Source organism: Chiloscyllium plagiosum, chromosome 35 (genome assembly GCF_004010195.1).
Source record: "Chiloscyllium plagiosum isolate BGI_BamShark_2017 chromosome 35, ASM401019v2, whole genome shotgun sequence".
Classification (NCBI taxonomy): Eukaryota; Metazoa; Chordata; class Chondrichthyes; order Orectolobiformes; family Hemiscylliidae; genus Chiloscyllium; species Chiloscyllium plagiosum.
Window position 1 is genome coordinate 41054426 of NC_057744.1, and position 22718 is coordinate 41077143.

The 22718-nt window shown below is 44.1% G+C and overlaps 1 protein-coding gene across 2 annotated transcripts in view; it reads right to left on the reverse strand.

Moving 5' to 3' along the window:
- tfap2c (transcription factor AP-2 gamma (activating enhancer binding protein 2 gamma)) overlaps positions 1 to 22718 on the reverse strand; it is a 60429-nt gene that overhangs the window by 29149 nt on the left and 8562 nt on the right. For both annotated transcript variants that reach the window (XM_043676975.1, XM_043676974.1), the window contains exons 2-3: positions 20398 to 20844; positions 18009 to 18060 (exon numbers count right to left, since the gene is read on the reverse strand). In XM_043676975.1, coding sequence (XP_043532910.1) covers positions 18009 to 18060; positions 20398 to 20844 — 499 coding nt within the window. The remainder of the gene's footprint in view (positions 1 to 18008; positions 18061 to 20397; positions 20845 to 22718) is intronic.

Below are 22718 nucleotides of genomic sequence, written 5' to 3' on the forward strand. Positions count from 1 at the left end.
TTTATCTTAGCCTGCTGGACAAACTTTCCTCATTCCTGAAGAAGGGCTTATGCCCGAAACTTCGAGTCTCCTGTTCACTGGATGCTGCCTGACCTGCTGTGCTTTTCCAGCAACACATTTCCAGCTCTTCCTTACCATAGGTTCCCATGTGTGACTTTTAACAGCTGTAATGAGGTCAGCTGAGTGGATCTCATAGAATGTGAGTTCCTGACTGGGGCTGTTAACCTGGTCATGAGGGGATAAATCTGGTCCAATCAGGGAGCCCTGGCTGACAGATAAGAACAGGAGTGTCAGGAGGTTCTGTTCACTCTGAGAGCTACCTCTGCAGGAGCTGGATCAGTGTCAAGGATTTGTCAAGTGTAAATGAAGAGTGACTTGATGACAGGATACCAGACAACAATGAATACTGACAAGCTTCAACACAGAGTGAAAGTCTTTCTTCATCTGACAGACACATGCAGCCATTCTGAGGGACATTGGGGCAGCAGTCTGAATTACAGAGCTTGCTCCATTTATTCCTTCCTTTAACTCAATGATGCTGCAGCCAGAAACCCACCTCAAACCACCTGGATCATCATAACCATGGTCCCTTCTTATTGTGAGTGGCTTGGATTATGCACTGGATAAAACTCATGAGCAGTGATGGAGAACCGCACAATATCATAGATTCACAGAATCCATACAGAATCCATTTGGCCCAACAAGTCTCTGAAGAGCACCTCACCCAGACCCATCCCATCCCTGTAACCCTGCATTTCCCATATCCAATCCACCCAACCTGCACATTACAGGGCAACTTAGCATGGCCAATCCACCTAACCTGCACGTCTTTGGACTGTGGGAGGAAACCGGAGCACCCAGAGGAAACCCAAGCAGACACTAAGAGAATGCACAAGCTCCATACAGCCACCCGAGGGTGGAATCAAACCCACGTCCCTGGCACTGTGAAGCAGCAGTGATAATCACTGTGCCACCTTTATGTAGGAAGTGTTACAGGCGAATGAAAACACTCCTACTATAAAGAATCACTCTACTAAGAATAAACAACAATGCCTCAATATAAATTACCACAGCACTGAAATAAATCTATACTGTATCAGCATAAATTCATCTCGGTACGTCAACATGCCCTATTCTTCCTTGGCTTTCATGAACAAAGTACAAAATGATGGAGAGGAAATGGCACAAAGGAGGGTCACCATGGGTAAACCCTTCAAACAATCAGCTCACCCCTTCCTCCCACCCACCACTACCACTAGCAGATACTTAAAGCAGCACAACAGGAAATTCACTCAAAGGATGCCACATGTTTGGAGCTTTAATAAGAGCCTGGAATGTAGAGTTGAGAGGAATTTGAATCAAAAGTGTTAGTGTGACATCAGCTCGATTGAATTTAGATCTGACAGGCAGCTGAGCAATGTCTCCATATGGTAGTTATTGTATTTTTAATGGAACTTGTTGGTCTTTTTTATATTAACCCTTCTTTTACCGGGAGAACATACAATATAAGAAACAGAATTGAGAGTAAGTCATTCAGTCCTTCCAACCTACTCCACTATTCAATGAAACTACCGCCCATCAGTGACAGCATTTCCACCTTCCCATTCTACCCCCTTACGTCCCTTGGGATCTTGAAATATTGGGACTATATATAGTGCCTGGGATCTGCAAACCCTCTGGGTGAACAAAGAGTTCCTCACCTCAGCTCTAAATGGTTGATTGTGTGGAGGCAATGGCCTGGTGGTATTATCAGTGGACTGTTAATCCAGAGATCTTGGATTGGGGACTTGGGTTTTAATCTTACCATGGCTGATGATGGATTGTGAATTCCATAAAAATCTGATGACCATGAGCCAATTGTCGGAAAAACTAATGCCATTTACAGATGGAAACTGCCATCCTTACCTGGTCTGGACTACATGTGACTCCAGACCCAAGCAATGTGGTTGGCTCTTAACTGCTCTCTGAGCAATTAAGGATGGGCAATAAATGCTGGTCTAGCCAGGGATGTTCACAGCCCAATGATGAATAAAAAGCATCCTTTATTATGAGATTGTGATCCCACAAGATCTCCACCCTCAGCAATTGACTCATTAAGCCTGTTACAAATTTTACATGTTTCAATTAGATTGTCTCTTATTCTTCTAAATTTAAGGAAACATTGTCCGTTATCTGCTCAACCTTTGCTCTCATTCCAGGAATTAATCCAGTGCATCTTCCTTTCAAGTCCCCTAAAAGCAAGTTTATTGTTCCTGAGATGAAGAAATAAACACTGTCCACTGTATTTCAAATATGGATTCACAAGATCCTGAAAGTCCATGGCATCACAGGTGGCTCAGCCACACACTGGACAGTACAAGAAAGGCTGGACAAGCAAGTTCAGTAGGGGGTCAGATAGCATTTCTGCAATCTCAAATGTGAATCTGGGAGGGCATGTGTTTCCTCCCTGATGTCAGAGTCAAGGATGACACTGAGTACCCTGGGGAGGGAGATGAATCAGTCAGCAGTCAACAACATGAGCTGAAAGAGAGATGAGCTAGTTCAGTCAGAATTCAGGGAGATAGGCAGAATATTTGTGAGCAGGATCTCTAACGTAATCACCTTCATATGACCTCAAGGGTCACACGCAACTGTGTACAGGATTGGAGTATCAGATCAATGAATGTGTGGGTGGAAAGGGCTTCTGACCCTTCAGGCAATGGGACCAGTTCTGGAGGAGATGAGATCTGGGGCATGTTGGACAAGACAGAATTAGGGCCGAGATCCTGGTGGATTAGTCAGGTGGGCAGGGAAGTGACAAATGGAATTCAACCCAGAGAATGGTAAAGCTGATACATTTGGGAAGGTCAAGCAAGGTAATGGAATACACAAGTCATTGAGGGATATAAAGGAAGTGAAGGTCCTTGGAGTGAATTATCACAGAGGCCTGAAGATAAAAGGACCTGTTAGTAAGGTGATTAAGAAGGAACCGTTACTTTTACTACCGAGATATAAAGCAGAACAGCAAGGAGATTGTGTTGAAACTGTATAAATCAACAGTTAGGTCACAACCTGAGTACAGGGAAACCCCCCACTCCCGTATCCGTGGGTCCTGTTACCGCTGTTTCAGTTACCTGTGGTTTACCACGGCTCGGACATATTATAGGGAACATTCCAAAACCAAGGACCAGGAGTCTGCCAGGAAGGTAGGTTCCCCATTTAAATGAATGAGTTCGCTCCTATCCATGGTTGGTCTTGGAATGCATCCGCATGGGTACAGGTGGAACTACTGTACAGAGCACAGCTCTAGCCATAGCATTATGGAAACAATATTATTGTCCTGGAGTGCGCACACAGATGATGTGCAGGGATGTGTCAGGGCTGGAAAATTGCAGCTATGAGTTCTCGGGGTGTTCTCCCTGGAACAGAGGAGACTGAGGGAGATTTGATTGAAATGTACAAATTGTGAGGGGCTTGGACAGTGTCAATGCGAATGGGCCTATTTTCTTTTGCAGAGGGGTCAGGGAAAAGGGGCCATAGATTTATGACGTGAAGAAAGATGTATTCCCCCAGATGTAATCAGGGTCTGGAACATGCAATTTGAAAGAATGGCAGAAGCAGAAGCTCTCAACACTTTAAGATACCTTAATTACCAAACCTGATTGGCTACGGTCCAAATCCCAGAGAGTGAGTCTGGGCTGAGTAGTTCACTTCACGCACACGCACACACACACGCACACACACACGTGTCCGACTATGTACACTAGCCTCTCCATTGGTCTACACTGCATCTGGGACTTTTGCAGGAATATCATTCCTTACCGAAACAGGACAATGGATTGGATTGATTCAGATTGACAATTACTACTGTAGTCTCACTTGTTAAGATAGCAACAAGTGTATAACTATTATAAGATGAGGTGGTAACTTTGATTCTTAATTTTTTGTAGCTCAAAATGATTCAAACTCGTTACAGACCAGCAGAAATTCTCTCTGTCCATTTGTTTAGAGAGAGAGAGAAGAGATCGAGAGAGAGAGCCTTAAAATAAGAAGGTTCCCATCTCCAATTGATGAGATTAGACCTTAAAATGCTGCCTTGTTACACTGAAAAATCAGAATCCCTACAATGTAGTAGCAGGCCATTCAGCCCATCAAATCCACACTGACCCTCCAAAAAGCACCACACCCAGACCCTCCCTCTCACTCTTGTAACCTTGCATTTCCTATGGTTAATCCACCTAGCCTGCAATTCCTAGTTACTATTTAGCATAGCCAATCCACCTAATTTACTTGTCTTTGGACTGTGGGAGGAAACTCACACAGACACAGGAGAATGTGCAAACTCTACACAGACAGTGGATTTGAACCAGGGTTCCTGGTGCTTTGATATAGCAGTGCCTACCATGGAGCCACTGTGCTGCCCAGACAAGTTTCAAGAGCCATTTCCCGGAACTTTGAGAAACTCAACTGGTGCTGGATACAGTCAGACCACAGGATGCATTTCAATGGGCTGGGCACCTCCTTGATGAGATGTCTAAGAGACAGGCATAATTGTCCAAAGTTATTCATAACTTTAAAATCTTGCTCAATGCTGCAACAATTTAGGATGAGAGGGTAGGAGGAGTGTGGCCATGCTTTATGTGTAGTTGTAGGATTGAGAACTGCGGCTGAGAGAGAGCAATTATAACTGAGATGGAGTCTGGGAAACTCAACAAGCTCCCTAAAGTTCCCATTTCCAGGCAATCTGTGCCAACACATCCAATCTTTGTCCAAATTTAAGATACAGAGAGATTTAAAACAACCATCAGAAATTGAATGTTTTGTGAGGAACAAAACAAATATTAATAGAATATGGGGACTTTTTTGAATGTTTGCAGACTGTGATTTATAAAATGTTGCTGAAATCCTTTTGAATTATAACTAGCTGTCCCAGCCTGCTGTATCTTTTATGGTTGCTTGAGTTTATTTTAACATTGAGATCGTTATAAAGATTTCAAAGCATCCTTCCTACAAAGGTTAACTTGCTTTGTAATAGTCATGTTTTCACAGTAATTGTACAAAGATGATAAAGACAAGACTTGAATTTATTTTCTATACATTTCATGATCTCAGGATATCTGAAAACATTTTTCAGCCAGTGAAGTGGTTGGGGTTATAAGTACTGAGACAGTGTAGGAAGAATGGAATGTTGAAGAAAGAGTAAAACAAAAGGGAATTGCAATTTATTAAACATTTGTGAGCACATACTGATTTATCTGGATGTGTTTTATTCTGAAATGATGAGCAGAATCTCATGGAGGAAGGAGTTCCTGTCATTGGCTGGAGAGAGCTCCACATTGCCTAATTTTCGGCAAGGTCTGTATGAGTTGCTCAATTTAGGCACTTGGCAAGACAGCAGCAGGCCTTCCCCTCAGGACCCCAGAGACCCTCACACCAGCCAGCCAATCAGAGTCTGACCTTGATGGCCAGCATTGACACAACAGGCCAAAGGGCCTTTTTACCATGCTGTTAAAAACTCTGGCTCACATTCTATTGAACAACAGCACTACCAGGAAGCCAGTGGCTGCTGCCAGTTTAGCACTTACTCAAGGCTGAGGTTCGTCAGTGAATCCAGGCCAGAAGTGACCGATAGTGGGAAGGGTCTCAGGGGGTCTGCAGGGGTTGGTTCTGAGTGGGTCTGCCATCATCCATCCTGAAGGTTGCTAAGTCCCTTGATGACTGTCACCTCGCCTTTGTAATTCAGCTCTTTGGTTCATCTTTAGACCAAGGCTGTGTTGGGATCCTGAAATTATTAGACCTTGAAGAAGTCAACAGTGTGGTGCTGGAGAAGCACAGCAGGTCAAGCAGCATCCAAGAAGCAGGAGAATCGACATTTCAGGCATAAGTCCTTCATCAGCCCTTCATTCCTGATGAAGGGCTTATGCCCGAAACGACAATTCTCCTGCTCCTCGGATGCTGCCTGACCAGCTGTGCTTTTCTAGCACCACACTCTCGACTCTGATCTCCAACATCTGCAGTCCTCACTTTCTCCAAGACTTAGAAGGACCAAAACTGCGTGTGGGGGAGAGGGCTATTTGAGAGTGGAACTTGGTAGCAGTGTCCCTGACACTTTGCAGATGTCTGAGAGTAAACAGCTAGCGGTTAGTGATGGTCAGCTTGGTATATCCCTGTGTTTTGCAATTGTTGACAAATGTGACTTCTGCAGAATGGATAATGATGATTGCATTGTTCTGTGATAAGGTAAAGTGAATTGGAAAGGAGGCAAAATTCTAGCAGAGTCTAAGACAATGTGTGTATAGATCAGATCAGAGTGTAAGCATAGTGTTCTTCTGAAAAGTTCCTTTGATTCAAGAAGCTGTACAGGGAAGGGGGTGTGGGCTTGCTAATTACAGTTATACCACAGACAGATGGCAGAACACTGGACAGGACTGCTCCTGGTGGCCAGTGCCTGTTAGTTGTTTGTTGGTTCTGAAGCACAAAGCTTCCTTCTGATTCATTCACAAGATGTGAACCTTACTGATTAAAGTTATTACTGCCCATCCCTAACTGCCCCTAAAGTGGGTAATGAGTGATTGCTTCTTTGATTGGCTTCCATCTGTGGTCATGTAAGGATATTCACAGTACTGTTCCAGTGCTAGATCAATTTCAAATAGTCCATTAAGTTTGTTGTTATTTATTTAACTTTTCTGTACTGGTTTAATACAACTGAGGGTTTTGCTGGACCAACTGGGAGAATGATTCAGAGTCAATCACATTGCTGTGGTTTGGTGTTACCTGTAACCAGATCAGCCAAAAATGGCAGATTTCCTGGCCAAGGTTTTTTTAATATAGAAATGGGTGATTGCTGGCCACCAGTACTAAAGGTAATATTTATCAATTGAAGTTAAAATTGCACTGGCTGCACAGATAGAGCTTGAAACTATTTTCTAATCAACCTGCTCAGAGATGTAATGACACACCAGAGGAGCAGGTGGGACTTGAACCCAGGCCTCCTGGTTCAATAGTAGGGACACTACCACAAGAATCACAAAACCCATACCTCCAGAAATTAGCCCTGGAGTACTAGTCCAGTAACATTGTCACTACACTACTGTCTCCCTTTGACCATTCAGCATTTAGGGGTGGCACAGTGGCCCAGTGATGCCCTACAGTGCCAGAGATCTGCGTTTGATTTTACCCTTGGGGGACTGTCTGTGTGGAGTTTGCACATACTCTGCGTCAGCATTGGTTTCCTCCCACAGTCCAAAGCTATGCAGTTTGTGTGGATTGACCATGCTAAATTGTCCATAGTGTCCAGGGATGCACAAGTTAAGGTGGGTTAGCCTTGGGAAATATGGTGTTATAGGGTGGGGGTATGGGTCTGGGTGGGACGCTCTTCAGAGGGATGCTGTGGACTTGATGGGCCAAATGGCCGGCATCTACACAGTGAGGATTTGAAATCTGATCTGTAAACATCAGGCATGCATTAGAAACTGTCAAGACTACAGTGACATGCCACATTACTGTCTGTCTTTCTGAGTTTTTTTTTTAAATTCAACATCCTACCCCAGATTCCAAGACAGAGTGATTAGGGGAGTGATTGAAGATAAGGTGTAGAGCCTCGTTTTATCACCAAATCAACTGCTAAAATCTTCCAGTCTCTGCTATGAAGCCAACAGACCTTAAACTTCATTTGTTTAAAAAGAATCAGAACCTTTGATAACGAGCTGTTGCTCAATTACTTGACATTTAATGGAATGGTTTCCATTTGAGAATATTGCCAAGTAATGTTCTTTTTACCAAATTAATTGGCTCTTGCACAAATGCTCTGCAAAGTATGATTTCAAGAGAGGATAGTGTGTTTCCTTTCTATTTCAACCCACTGAAATTGATAGGAAAGATTTTGGTAATGAAATGCAAGAGGAACAAAATTTATTGTCTACAAATGCAATCCATTCAGTTTTCAGAAACCAAAGAATGCTCCTCAGGAATCCATATGCAGTTAGATTATTGAACATGGACAAGACCTAACAGTCCAACCTGAACTCAATTTTGGATCTCCAATGGGCACTCAGGTACAATACCATGAGATAGTGGAAGATAAACTTTGAAAAGATTTAACTGAAGTTAACAAAATTTGCACGGTTGGTTAAGTTTCCACCAGGGCTTATGAATGAGGTGGCAAGCTTGTATTATGGGATGTGTAAATTAAGATAAGGAGCAACTACAGATAAATGGTATAAGCAGTGAAATGGCTGCACCAAACAGGATCTATGTTTGCAGTGTTGGTGGATGAATTTCAGAAAGCAGAGCTGAAGAGAAAGAACTATATAAACACACCTCTGGGGAATGTAAATGACTTTCACTGACAGATCTATTTGAAAGAAACTAAAATGGCTAAATGTTAAAATGGGTGCAGGAACCGAAAGGCCTGGAGATTTATGTAACCAAATCTTTAAAGCTGGCAGGACAAGTTGAGACAGCTGTTAAGAAAACAGCACACAGGATCCTGAACATTCGAAATAGAGAGTGCAAAATAAGCAAGCAATGATAAACTTTTATAAACACTGGTTAGGCCCTGGCTTGAATATTGACTACAATCTTGAGCCCCACACTTTAGGAAGGATGTGGAGGTCTTGAAGATGGATGTTCAGGAAGTAATAGGGAAGAGGGAAGCTGTTATGTGAACAAGAGAAAGAAGGTGGAATTGTTCATCTTCCACCAGAGGGGAGAGAGTAATAGAAATGACTGAAATTACAAGTGATTTTTGACGGAATAAATGTGAAATTCACAATGCTTAAGGGTAGCTAACAAAAGGATTTGAGGAAATTGGCAAAAGAACAAGGGCAAAATGAGAAATATTTTTCAGCAAGTTGTGATCTGGCATGATTTGCCTTAAGAGTACAACACAAACACCATGGGCAAAACGGTGGCACAGTGGTTAGCACTGCTGCCTCACAGCGCCAGAGACCTGGGTTCAATTCCCGCCTCAGGCGACTGACTATATGGAGTTTGCACATTCTCCCTATGTCTGCGTGGGTTTCCTCTGGGCGCTCTGATTTCCTCCCATAGTCCAAAAATGTGCAGGTTAGGTGAAGTGGCCATGCTGAATTGCCTGTAGTGTGAGGGGAATGGATCTGGGTGGGTTGTGCTTTGGCGGGTCAGAGTGCACTTGTTGTGCCGAAGGGCCTGTTTCCACACTGTAAGTAACCTAATCTTTTAGCAGGAAATTGGATAATCACTTGTTGAACAGTAACCAGCAAGACTGTAAGGGAACAAGCATATTTAGTTTGGGAGGAAACTAAGCTGCTTGACCTAAACCAACACCATTGGTTTCTAGGATGAGGGCTATTTCTGAATTACCCAGGTCAGAGTGGGACTTGAACTCATAGCTCATAGGTAAGGGCACCACAAGTTGGTTTATACTCACTGTCATCTAAACAGCTCTAATAATCTACAAATAAATGCAGTTATAAAATGAACTTAAATGAACTTAAACATTTTACACTCAGTTCTGATGGTAAGATCATTTGAGCAAACTGTTAATTATCTGCACCCATCAGTGAGAACTCAGGCTTATGGCTTCTGTTTGTACAAAGTGAACGGCTCAAAGCCATTCAGCTCAAGGGAGGCCTTGTGTGAGGACTGAATAAGATAATTGACAAATACATTGAAAACAGGAGTACACTCTTTGGCCTGCTTTACCATTCAATATGATTATGGCTAAAACAACTCAATACCCTTGATCCCTCTTTCTCCCCTACCCTTAGTTCCCTTTAGCCCTGAAAATACATCGAACTCCTTGAAAACATTCAACATTTTGGCCTCAACCTCATTCTGTGGCAAAGAATTCCACAGGCTCATCACTCTCTGGGTAAAGATATTTCTCCTCAGCTCAGTCCTAAATGTCCTTCTCTGTACCCTTAAACTGTGACCACTGGTTCTGGATGTTTTCAGATGGTGTGACACCTGGTTCTGAAAATACTAAGAGTGAGACAGAGATACTGTTTAAGACTGGGACACCGACTGTGAATTGTTACAGATACCCTCAGGACAAGGGGCTGGAAAAGTAGGATAGGAACTTCAGACCATATCCACAGTTTATCTTGTTATACCAGTTCCTGCACTGTTGCCATAAAATGATCATTGCAAGCATTGACCTGGTCACACTAGGACACCTAGCACCATAATCCACAGTCAGGACATGGACTTTGCATAACGGAAGAACAGACCAGCAGAGAGACTGACTGAAAATGTCTCAATTATCCAGAAGTGTGTTCTGCTGCCAACTAAACAGGATGATCTGGGGTCAGAAAAGATTTTTCTGAGCTGTGATCTAAGCTCAGTGAAGGAAAGTAAATGGAAGTGACCCAAGAATCCACCAGGGGGTGTACCCAACACTGAACTCCTTCAAGAACAGTGCCAGAAACCCGGGTTCAATTCCCAACTCAGGCGACTGACTGTGTGGAGTTTGCACATTCTCCCCGTGTTTGCGTGGGTTTCCTCCGGGTGCTCCGGTTTCCTCCCACAGTCCAAAGATGTGCAGGGCAGGTGAATTGGCCATGCTAAATTGCCTGTAGTGTTAGGTAAATGGGTGGATGTAGGGGTATGGGTGAGTTGCTCTTCGGCGGGTCGGTGTGGACTTGTTGGGCCGAAGGGCCTGTTTCTACACTGTAAGTAATCTAAAACACTCTGTGCCTGCAGGTGAATTGGCCATGCTAAATTGCCTGTAGTGTTAGGTAAATGGGTGAATGTAGGGGTATGGGTGAGTTGCGCTTCGGCGGGTCGGTGTGGACTGGTTGGGCCGAAGGGCCTGTTTCCACACTGTAAGTAATCTAAAACACTCTGTGCCTATTTGAACACACCAATGTTCCTCTGGGAAATACAAAAGGACAACTCCATAGTATGTGCAGATTGATGAAGTCATATGGCAAATGGGAACAAAAAAAAAACAAACAACTGTACAGTAACTGAGCATTGGATTACAAACAGGATACTTATGACCAGCAATGCATTTAAATTTGTATCAAGGACATTTTTTTCGAGCAATCTCTTTTAGGTTGCTCCTACCATGTCCTGCTCACGTCTTACACAGACACTGTTGTTTGTCCTGGCTGACAATCTGTCTGCAATCAGTCCTGTCAAAGTGCACAATTATCTGGTCATTGAGTGGTTTTTAGGACCTTGCTATGCAAAAATTGGTCACACTTGCCTACAAAAAAAATCAACTCAATGTATTTCGAAAATGACTCTTTGCTAGCAAATTGTTCAAGGGCATGGTGTGGATATGATAATCCAATAATAACTGTAACCTGTCCACGAGATTTTAGTAGGATTGGACCTCACCGAAGCTCATTTATCATCAGGCTGTTTCACACAGTTAATGCAATACTCAGGTTAGCAACTTTTATCAACATTTGTAAAGTTACTGTTCAAAATGGCTATGCAAAGATGGTTACAGCATTACAACATTTGGTCCAACAAAGAAAAGCACAAACATTCAGTCAAAAGAGTGAAGCACCTGCATTGCAGTAGCCCCTTTCACAACTTTGTGCAATCCCAAACAATATTACAGCAAATGATATGCTTTCTGAGTTTAATCACTATTTGAATATAGGAAGATGCAGCAGCAAATTCAGCAATATTCCACAAGCAGAAATAGTGACTGACTGTGACCTATCTCAATGATGAAGTTAAAAATCACACAACACCAGGTTATAGTCGAACAAGAAGTTTATTTGGAAGTACTAGCTTTCAGAGTGAGGAGCAGTGCTCCAAAAGCTAATACTTCCAATTAAACCTGCTGAACTATAACCTGGTGTCGTGTGATTTTTAACTTTGTCCACCCCAGTCCAACACCGGCACCTCTACATTATATCTTAATGATGATAGCCCTGAGCCTTGTTTCACAGGACAACAACCTTCCATTAGCTGTCAGTAGATGAGGAAAGCCCAAAACAGATCACTCCATCTATTTCAATTTTGCAAACACCACCATGAACATTTTATTCTAGGGAGCTTTGTTATTCTAGGAGAACTGGGGGGAGGGGGAGGGGGCTAGCTCTCCTTCCAATGTTCTTAAATAATTCCTACTTCTTGTTATCGAAAAGGAAGTAGGAGGTATTGAGACCATTGTGTACATTTGGAATCATCTCCATTTGGCTTCCTTCACTGATCCCAGGATCACAGCTCTGGATGGTCATGGTATCCTCTCTGATCCTGGATCAACCTGCTTAGTTTGAGCAAGAGTTTAGACAAAGGGATAGGTTAAGACATTGAAAGCTGCTATCAATAACAGATTGGCCAGGTTCAGACTAAGAATTCCAGAGACAGAGAGAATGGTGACTGTGGAGAAGAGTGAGAGAGTAAATATGCCAGAAGTTAAACAGCAGACAGCAGACAATTGGAAATGAGAATAAGACATCAACAGACAGACTCAATGGAGCAAAAAGTCTTCTCACAATGACATAAGAGCCTTAATTACTCCTCCATTTCCAAGCGCAGACTCACATTGTGTGAGAAAAGAGTGCAAAGTTCACTCACTAAATGCATACACATACAAATACACACCAAAACAGAGATACATAACACACATAATACACTCAAAACACAAATAGCACACACTCACACATAAAAATGTGATACCCCAACATACTATTATTCCTTTTGAAACTAATGACGCTTTCCTGCTTTGTTGAAAAATGGACGTTGCTGTTCATGAGGCATGATGTTTTGCTCAAATGGTCACACTTCATGTTGAGGCTTGAACACGTGTGGCAGACTATTCCACTGCAGTTGGTAGCACACAGAAATACCACATTAGCTAGCTGTCCACAGATGCTGCTATACCTGCTGAGCTTTCCCAGCAATTTTGGTTTTTGTCACCAAGATGTAATATATTCTGTTCATCTGACAGGACAAACTGGACCTTGATTTCATGTCTCTGCTGAAAGACATCAGCTCTGGCCATGTGTTAATACATAAAACAAGAACACAAGTAGGTCTTTCAGCCCACCATGTGCTCTAACTTTCAGTATGATCATGGCTGATCATCTCTCCCATTTTCTCCCCCTACCCTTTGACACTTGAATGTCTCAAAATCTATCTATGTTGCTGTGGCTTCCACAACCTGCTGTGGTCAATAATTCCACACCGTCACCACTCTGTGAGTGAAGAAATTTCTCCTCACTTCATTTGAAATAATGTATTGTGTATCCCAAATCTGCAACTGCTTGTTCTGGAGCCCCAGATAGTGGGGTGTATCATCCTCCCTGCATCCAGTCTGTCCACTCCTGTCACAATGTTATAAGTTTTAATCAGATCCCATTCCCATTCTTCTAAACTCCACAGAATCCAGACCCGGTTGAACCATTCCCTCCTCATCGCAGGAAGCAGTCTGGTGAACCTTTGCTGCACTCCTTTTATGGCAAGGATGTCTTTTCTTTGATAAAGGAAATTGACCCAAATGGGTATTACAACAATCACCATTATTCCCTAGTCATCATTAATGAGTTGAACTTTAAAATTATTGATTTATTTGTAAATAATTGTATTTAAGCTTCAGCTCCCGTGTTGGGATTTGAACACATACCCGTAGATTATGAGTCCAGTGACTTTATCACTGCAACACCATCTCCTCTTCTATTGCACTGACATTTCAATCTAGATTGTGTGGTCAAGTTTCCAGCATCGGGTAAAGATCGTGGGGCCCCTCTGGCATTAGGAACCCACAAAGCATGGGATGTGTGGGTTCATCACAAATATTATCATTTACTGAACTCCTGCTGGAGCTCACCTGTCAGATCAAGGGCTTCCACAGGCAATAGTATGGAACTGAACACAGAAACACACAACCTGTCAAAACTTTTTCCCATTCAACTAGAACAGAGTTGATCTGCAACTCAGCTCATTGGTCCATATCACTTGCCACTTTTATCTAACAAAATCTACCATTGGCAGTCTTGGAAAGATCCACAGACAGTCACCTAAGGCTGGAATCAAACCCAGGTCCATTGTAGTATGAGGCAGCAGTGCTAACCTCTATGCCGTCCTTAAATGCACCAACTTGAGATGAGAACAAGCTAATCTGGGTGAAGTGTGATGTATTATGACAGGTTCCAGGACTCCCCAGAAAACACCCTCACTACCCAGAAAGAGGAAGTCTGGTACAGAGCTGCTGTGGGGTTTGCTGAGCAGCAAACCACTCCAAGTTCCAACATTAGTTTTGTGACATTAATCTGATCCAGACACTGCAATGCAATCTCCAACCAGATATAAAAACTGCTTAGAGCTGCTTCCATTGCCTACAGTGAAGGAAAACTTTACACATATTGCAAACCCATCAAATGCCCAATTGAAAAGCTGAGAGAGAAAGTTGCACAACATATATAGATGGAAATGAGAACACCCAGCCTCAGATTGCAGTGGTCAACTTTCAAGTCAACACCACAAGAAGCAAGCAAAAGGGAATTCACCAGGCAGAGCTAGTACAGCCAACAATAGATTATAAATCACAACAGATCACCATGCGTGGGACCAGTTAAAGAGGGAGGACCATTCATTTCAGATTCCCAAATACCCACACAGTGGTAGCATCATTTTGCAGCTAGTGTTACGGTGATGGGTACATTTAGATTCGATCATATTGAAACATTTGGATTCTTAAAGGGCTTGACAGGTTAAATGCTGAGAGGATGTCTCCCCTCATCAGGGGGTCTAGGACCAGACGGCATAGTCTCAGACTAAAAGAACACTAGTTTAAGACTGAGATAAGGAGGAAGTTCTTCTCTCAGAGGGTTGAGAGACTTTGGAGAGCTGTTGAGGCAGAGTCTATGTAAAATGTATATTTAAGGGTAGCAGAGATAGAATTCTGCATCAGTAGGGGTATCACGTGGTTCAGTGGTTAGCATTGCTGCCTCAGAGCACCAGGGACTCGGGTTTGATTCCACCTTCGGGTGATTGCAAGCTCTCCCTGTGTCTGCGTGGGTTTCCTCTGGGCCTCTGGTTTCCTCCCACAGTCCAAAGCTGTGCAGTTTAGTGGTAACCCATGTGGGGTTACAGGGGTTATAGGGGATAGGGTAGGGGGTTGGGTCTGGATCAGATGCTCTTTGGAGGATTGGTGTAAACTCAGTGAGCCAAATGGCCTGCTTCCACACTGTAGGGATTCTACAATTCTACTAGGAAGGGGTAGAAAAGTGAATGTGAGGAACGTCAGATCAACCATGAACCTGATGAATGGTAGAGCAGGCTTGAGGGGCTGAATAGCCTAATCCTGTTGCTATTTCTTAAAGTCTTATTCAGCTTATAACTATCTTAGTATCAATCAAAATGAGAAAGCATTCAAAGGTTTCCCAGAACATAATATGAATCTTGGAAGAGTGGGAGGAGGATTAGATTAGATTAGATTAGATTACTTACAGTGTGGAAACAGGCCCTTCGGCCCAACAAGGAATTGACCCGGGTCTCTGGCGCTGTGAGGCAGCAGTGCTAACCACTGTGCCACCGTGCCGCCCATAAACATGCAACATATTGTTACTAAATTTGTGAGAAGATTTGTAGCTCGGGTGCTCGTTGTTGTGGTTCTGTGCACCGAGCTGGGAATTTGTGTTGCCGACGTTCCGTCCCCTGTCTAGGTGACATCCTCAGTGATTGGGAGCCTCCTGTGAAGTCTTCCCTGGGAGGTAATCATCACACCCAAAATCTACCATCTGATGAGAGTGGCTGAAAGGCAATGGATAGTAGGGCACTCACCCCCACCCATATGACCACTATCACCAATAAAACAATTTTGGAGTCCTGAGTCCCGATCCTGCCTGACTGTGCCTTTTTTATTGAAATATTAACATTTAAGTGCAATCATTTAAGTTTTACATCAGCGACAAAGTACACCAGAAGTGCTGGTTGTCTGATCTATATGCTCTTTGACTCCACTGCAGTAGAGCGCAGTTGGTATTGAAGTGCAATATCGGGTGACCAAGAGTATTCTGCTAAGGAGGCAATGGGAGCTGGAAGGTAATCCACGAGGGGGTGGCTGGAGCTCCAGCAGAGGATCTCCAATGGCAGTGGTAATGTTGGGAGATTTTGATTTCTGTTTTTAGACACAGTCATGATGCTGAGGAAGGTCCATGTCAGCAAACCAATCACCAACATTCACTTTCTCCAATGTAGCTGAAGTTCATCCCTTCAGTTAAATGCAATTATATTCGCAGATCCTTGCTGCAAAAATAAACTACAGTATAAATGGACACTGTTTACAATTGTAAACAGTCTCCGGCTGCAGGCAGGGAGAACCACATCGTCAATTCTATCTAACAACCATTCTCTGGCCAGAGCTCAGCAAGTCAGGGAAATTACAGTAAATGCACAGAGAACAAATCATTCAACCCACAAACCATCTTGGTCATGCCAATGAAACAAGGAATTCCATGAGTGAGACCAATCCCTAACCCTCAACTCAAGCAAGTTCAGTTGCTAATTCCGGTTTGATCCCTTTCTGGAGGTTTTGCTACAAACCTGCCATTGGTCACTCCTTGTACTGAATAACCAATGAGAAAGTGAATAGCCCCAATTGACTGACACTGAAATATTGTCCAGTCATTGTGCTTTGTGACCAATATTCATATCACCAAAAAAAGCACTTTTTTTTTAGAAACATTCTCATCATGTTTGTCATTAGCTTTGCTCTTGATGTTTCCTGGACAATGAATTACAATTTCTGGAGGTTCCTGGACAATCCAAAAGGATTGGCAACATTTACAGCCCAGGTGTACATGTGCAGGAGGAGGTGACATGGGACTGGGATTCCCACCAGTTTCACATAGAACAAGATACATTTCACCAAGCAAAAACTCCATGTTGGACTCCAACAAACTCAACGGAGTTAACCATCACCTCCCAAACCCAGAGTCCAACAGAGCAAACATCACCTGCCCAAACCCAGAGTCCAACAGAATTAACCATCACTTCCCCAAACCCAGAGTCCAATAAAGTTAACCATCACCTCCACAAACCCAGAGTCCAACAGAGTTAGCCATCACCTCCACAAACCCAGAGTCCAATAGAGTCAACCATCACCAATCCAAACCCAGAGTCCAACAGAGTTAACCATCACCTCCACAAACCCAGAGTCCAACAGAGTCAACCATCACCTCTCCAAACCCAGAGTCCAACAGAATTAACCATCATCTCTCCAAACCCAGAGTCCAATAAAGTTAACCATCACCTCTCCAGACCCAGAGTCCAACAGAGTTAGCCATCACCGCCACAAACCCAGAGTCCAATAGAGTAAACCATCACCAATCCAAACCCAGAGTCCAACAGAGTTAACCATCACCTCCACAAACCCAGAGTCCAACAGAGTTAACCATCACTTATTCAAACTCAGACTCCAACTTAACCCCTCATCCGTCAGTTAGGGAGAAAGAAGAGAGCAGACCATTCTGATGAGGATCCATCCCTCCAGAAACTCTCTTATCTCTGCAAAATTTCTGATAATGGTAGCGATTTCTAGTGATGACAACCAATTGGAGAAGATGGGGCGAGGGTCCTGAGAGTGGATTATTCCCCTCTCTGGGTGGCAACTCTCTCCCCCTCTTTCACAGAACAAGCTTTGAACACTAGGCAGGTAGCTCAGCTCTCACCTTCTCCAAGGCAACTAGAGATGGGTAGTAAATGCTGGCCCAGCCTGGGATGCTCACATGCCAGGAGTGAATAAAAACAAAGGCCCTGATGGAGTGAGGATCACACTAGGTGGGGGAGATTAGACTCCACCAGGCTGACCAGGATCCAGGCCAGAGTAGCTAGGGTGGCAAGTATATCATTTCCAGAGCAGGAATCTCAGAGCACAGATAAATCTTTCCCCCAGTGTCATGGTTCAGTGATGTCCTGGTTCATGGAAAGGCGAACATTCAAAGGAAAATTTGTCCATGCAACTCAGATATACAGCTTTCCCCTCAGTTTGAGTCTAACACCGCTCAGAATAGACATTTGACACTGAAGCTGAGTCGTGAGCATTGCTAGTGTCCCTGTAGCAAAGCTGGACAGACACTCACCTTTCTTAATAACACCATGGTCCTGTAGAAGCAAGCTGGGCTCCTCCTGAGGCTGCAAGGAAGAGAGAAAGCTACGTTGAAGTAACGTTAATAGACATAGAGGCATGGCCCTTAAGGTGACTGACTGAAACAACAGAGTGCACAGCCCTGGGAACTGACAACCTCGGCCATTGTCTGCCACATTAACACCAATACACCCACAACCCAGTGGAAAAACCAACTTCCAAATCTCTTAAATGGAGCAGTGAAAGCTTGTTCGAAATAGAAACAAAATGAAAGGCAGCTAATATATTAAAGTGATTTTTCTACTTCATAAAAAAGTCAGCTATAACTGAGTGACTTACCACGATCTTTTTTACATAAAAATGGAAGACGTGGAAATTAAAGATAGCTTCAAAGAAAAGTAACAATGGGCTACTTTCGGCCCCAGGAGATTAGTGTGGTTCTGGGTTGACTCCCCCCTGTGAAGGAGATGCAAACCTGCCCAGTACTTCACAATTCCAGGAACTGGTGGGCACCCACCTCTCTCTCACACACACCATCCCCGTCTGAGGACCTCCCACATTAAAGGCTGCTTTGTTGAGTGGTGTCTCTCTCTCATTGAATGGATAAGAGCTCCAGCTTTGCTTGTTAGCAACTCCCTCTAGTACATCCTGTGTACAATTACCCAGCATCTCTCCCCTACCACCCTTACAACAGGGCCGCTACCAAAAGACCCAACCATGCAGTCCAAAAACAGAGAATTGTGAAATCCGAAGCATATTTCCAGGGAAAGATCTACAATGGGGCACCAAGATTTCTGTTCTGTGTAACGTAACATTTTTAAGTCAGTCACCTATAGCCACTTAAATACACTCTGTTAGTGGCAACCGTCCCAGCGAGAAACTGGCTCTGTACAAATCATCATTGATAAAGTTTCTGACGTGACATTTACAGAAATCGCGCAAGAAGGGATTTTGATTTCAAGTTATATTAGTTAACAGTTTGGTGGGGTGGGGGGATTATTGAGAGGGTTCCGGTACAGTTCTCCCCTTGACACGGGGCCATTGATCTCTGTGCATCCATGGGAAGCTGCATTAGGGAGCAGCGAGGCTCTGTCATTCTGAATCCCTACAGTGCGGAAATAGGCCCTTCGGCCCAACAAGTCCACACTGACCCTCCGAAGAGTAACCCACCCAGACCCATTCTACTCTACATTTCTCTGACTAATCCACCTAACCGACACATCCCTGAACTCTATGGGTAATTTAGCATGGCCAATTCACCTAACCTGCACATCTTTGGACTGTGGAAGGAAACCGGAGCACCCGGAGGAAACCCACACAGACACGGGGAGAACGTGCAAACCCTACACCGACTGTCGCCCGAGGCTGGGATCGACCCCGGGTCCCTGGCCCTGTGGGGCAGCAATGAGCCACCGCACCACCCCAAAGTGCTGTAACCGATTGAGTCGTCTTTGTGAAGGAGCCCACACTGATATGACATGCAGGATTTATATTTAAGGCAGAGTCGATAAAGTCTTGATCAGTCGGGGAGGAAAATCAAAGCAAGAGCAAGAACGTGGAACTACAGCGATTGGATTTTGTTGTTCATCACCTTCAAGAGAGCGAACAAAGTGTGAAGCTTCCGGGTTAAAATCAAATAAATCAGCTCGGCGTTATTTTAAAAAAAAAACCCCAGCCATACTGAAGGGAATAGGCCAGAGGGGGACAAGCAGCCGAATCCTATCGGGAAGAACTGCGGACGCTGTAAATCAAAAGCAGGGAATTGCTGGAAAAGCTCAGCAGGTCTGGGTGGCTGCCTGGGTTCTGAGGAAGGGGGTCACTGGACCCGAAACGTTAACTCTGCTTTCTCTCCACAGATGCTGCCCGGCCCGCTGAGCTTTTCCAGCAATCTCTGTTTCTGTTGGGGCTTGTTATCATTTCCTGTGGTGTGTGACGCCGCGGATTTATTTCAATATTGAATATATTTCCGGCTGAGCCTGTCCTGTCTTCACCCCCCCCCCCCCCCCCCCACTAGCCAATTAAAGGAAACCCGAAAGAATGTTGTAAATCAGAAACAAAACCCGAGATTGCTGGAAAAGTTCAGCCGGTCTGGCAGCATCTGTGGGGGGTGGAGGTGCTCTAGTGACCCTTCCTTGGAACTCCTGCTGAACTTTTCCCACTATTTCTGTTTTTGTCTCTGATTTACAGCATCCCCTAGTTTTTTCTGTATATGTGTTATCTTGCAATACAGAAACTATTTCAGGCTGAGCCTGAATTGTCTTCAATCCCACTAGCCAATATTAAACAATTAAAGGTTAGTCTGCACTGAATGAGTTGGGCATTATTAGAAATGCATTATTGAGTTGCTTTGGTTGGGAGATTGATAACTATCATTAAGGCCGTACCTGCACCTCCCCCATACTGTGTACCACCTCGTGGATATTGAGGTTCTCCGCCAGGCTTGCGTCCATGTGATGTGAGCCGGGGATAAGGATGTCCGGGCGCCGGATCTCCCTCCTGGGTTCCAGCGCCGAGAGGTGTGCAGCGAGGCCGGCCCTCTGGTGCTGGGAGAGGCCGCTCTCTGAGTGCTGCCGGCCCTGCCAGCCTGAGGCGGGTTGCTGCTGGTGCTGCTGGTGCTGGTGCAGGAGGTTGAGAGAGTAAGGGTCGCTCAGGTGGGAGTAGTGGTCCGAGGATTGACTGTAAGCCACCGCCTGGTAGGGAGGGGGGAAGTAAGGCGGCTGGAACTCGGAACTCGGCGTATGAGACAGAGGGGGTGCCGAGTATAGGTGCTGGGTAACTGCCCCAAGCTGGGGGAGTCTGGGAGTGCCATTGCTAGTCCCATCGTGTCGGTCCTGCAACAGACACACACAGAGACAGTTCAGTCACTGCTCAAATTCAATAATTAAAAAACACACACACACACAAATACAAAACTATCGGAAAACAAAAGCAGAACTTGTCGGAGAAACACTCAGGAACTCAGAGACAGAACGCAGAATTCGGTCCAGTGACCCCTCCTCGAACATGAACTCTGCATTGTCTCTGCAGACCTGCTGAGTTTCTCCAGCTATTTCTGTTTTTGTATCAATTTTTTAAAAACACATTTTAATCCACAAAAGCTTCTCAGTGATTATAACCCCATCTGTGCGAGAAAATATTTGTCATTCTCCCCGCCATCCGCTACACTTGTTAAACATTTAAAAAGTTAGCATTCCAGTTTTAACTCATTGAACTCTCTGACCACTCTGATATTATGTGAATGGTACACTTTAGTCATAAGCTGGTCTTATTAAACACAAGACAAGATTTACAAGGATGTTGCCAGGGTAGAAGGGTTTGAGCTATAGAGAGAGGATGAATAGGCTGGGGCAGTTTTCCTTGGAGCGTCGGAGGTTGAGGGGAGTTTTATGAAATCATGAGCTGCAAGGCTGGGGTGAATAGTCAAGATCTTTTTTCCCCAGGATTCGGAGTCCAAAACTAGGGGCATACCTTTAAGGCGTGAGGGGAAAAAAATTAAAAGGAAGTAATTTCTTCAGGCGAGTTGGCTTCCGGTATTGATTATTTCCAAAAACAAAAGACCAAAGGACTGCAGGTGCTGGAAATCAGAAACAAAATATCATGACAGGCATGGATAGGGTGAACAGACATGGTCTTCTCCCTGGGTGGGGGGAGTCCAGAACTAGAGGGCATAGGTGTAGGGGGAGAGGGGGAAGATATAAAAGTGACCTATGGGGCAACTTTTTCACACAGAGGGTGGTATATGTATGGAATGACCTGTCAGAGGAAGTGGTACAATTACAGCATTTAAAAGGCGTCTAGATGGGTATATGAATAGGAAGGGTTTAGAGGACTATGGAACAAGTGCTGGCATTTGGGTCTAGATTAAGTTAGGACGCCTGGTCGGCATGGGCGGGTTGGCCCGAAGGGTCTGTTTCCGTGCTGTACATCTCTATGACTAAGATTTCTTTGACAACGCGCGATTAATTATGCATCCGTAAACCTGCAGCTCATTCTGACAGCAACACAGACATCCCCACTGGACAAATCCCAACCACACTCCTATCCACGCCATTCCCAACATTAGAATCGATCAGAAATGTGCTTTAACTGGGAGAACGAGACTCCCAACACAATACCCTCTGAAAACCTCAGCAGCTCCCATTCAATCGCCGATCCAGTTAAAAGAAAATTCGAAATGATGCCGGGTGGGATCTTGTTGGTCTTTTTACTTTCACTAAAGGGAGGTCTGATCTTACTAAAGCAGTCAGATGTTGGATCCGAAATGAAACGGAACAATAATGATTGACCCGGTGTTTACAACTGAGTTCGAAACTGTTCTCAATCTCCTGGAAGTATTGGTTTAAAACATATAATATGTGTGTGTATACATTGTATATATAGTATATATGCTTTATGTATATTTGCCATATGTGTGTATGTGGTTAAACGTGCTTACATACATATAGTGTGTGCTATGTATTTATATGCGTTTTATATTTGTTTATATACAGTATATATGTTTTAAACCAACATTTCAAGGAAATGGAGAACAATTTCGAACAGAATTGTGATCGTGAAAGGTCTATTTCTCTCTCGGAAACGAACAGCGGTGAATTAAAGCGCCCTGTTCCCCGGTCCGCGGGAGGAGAGTGGGCACCGGCAGATTCAGAGGACAAGTCTCCCTATCCCGGGCTATGGGAGACCTGAACACAGGTAACTCAGCTCA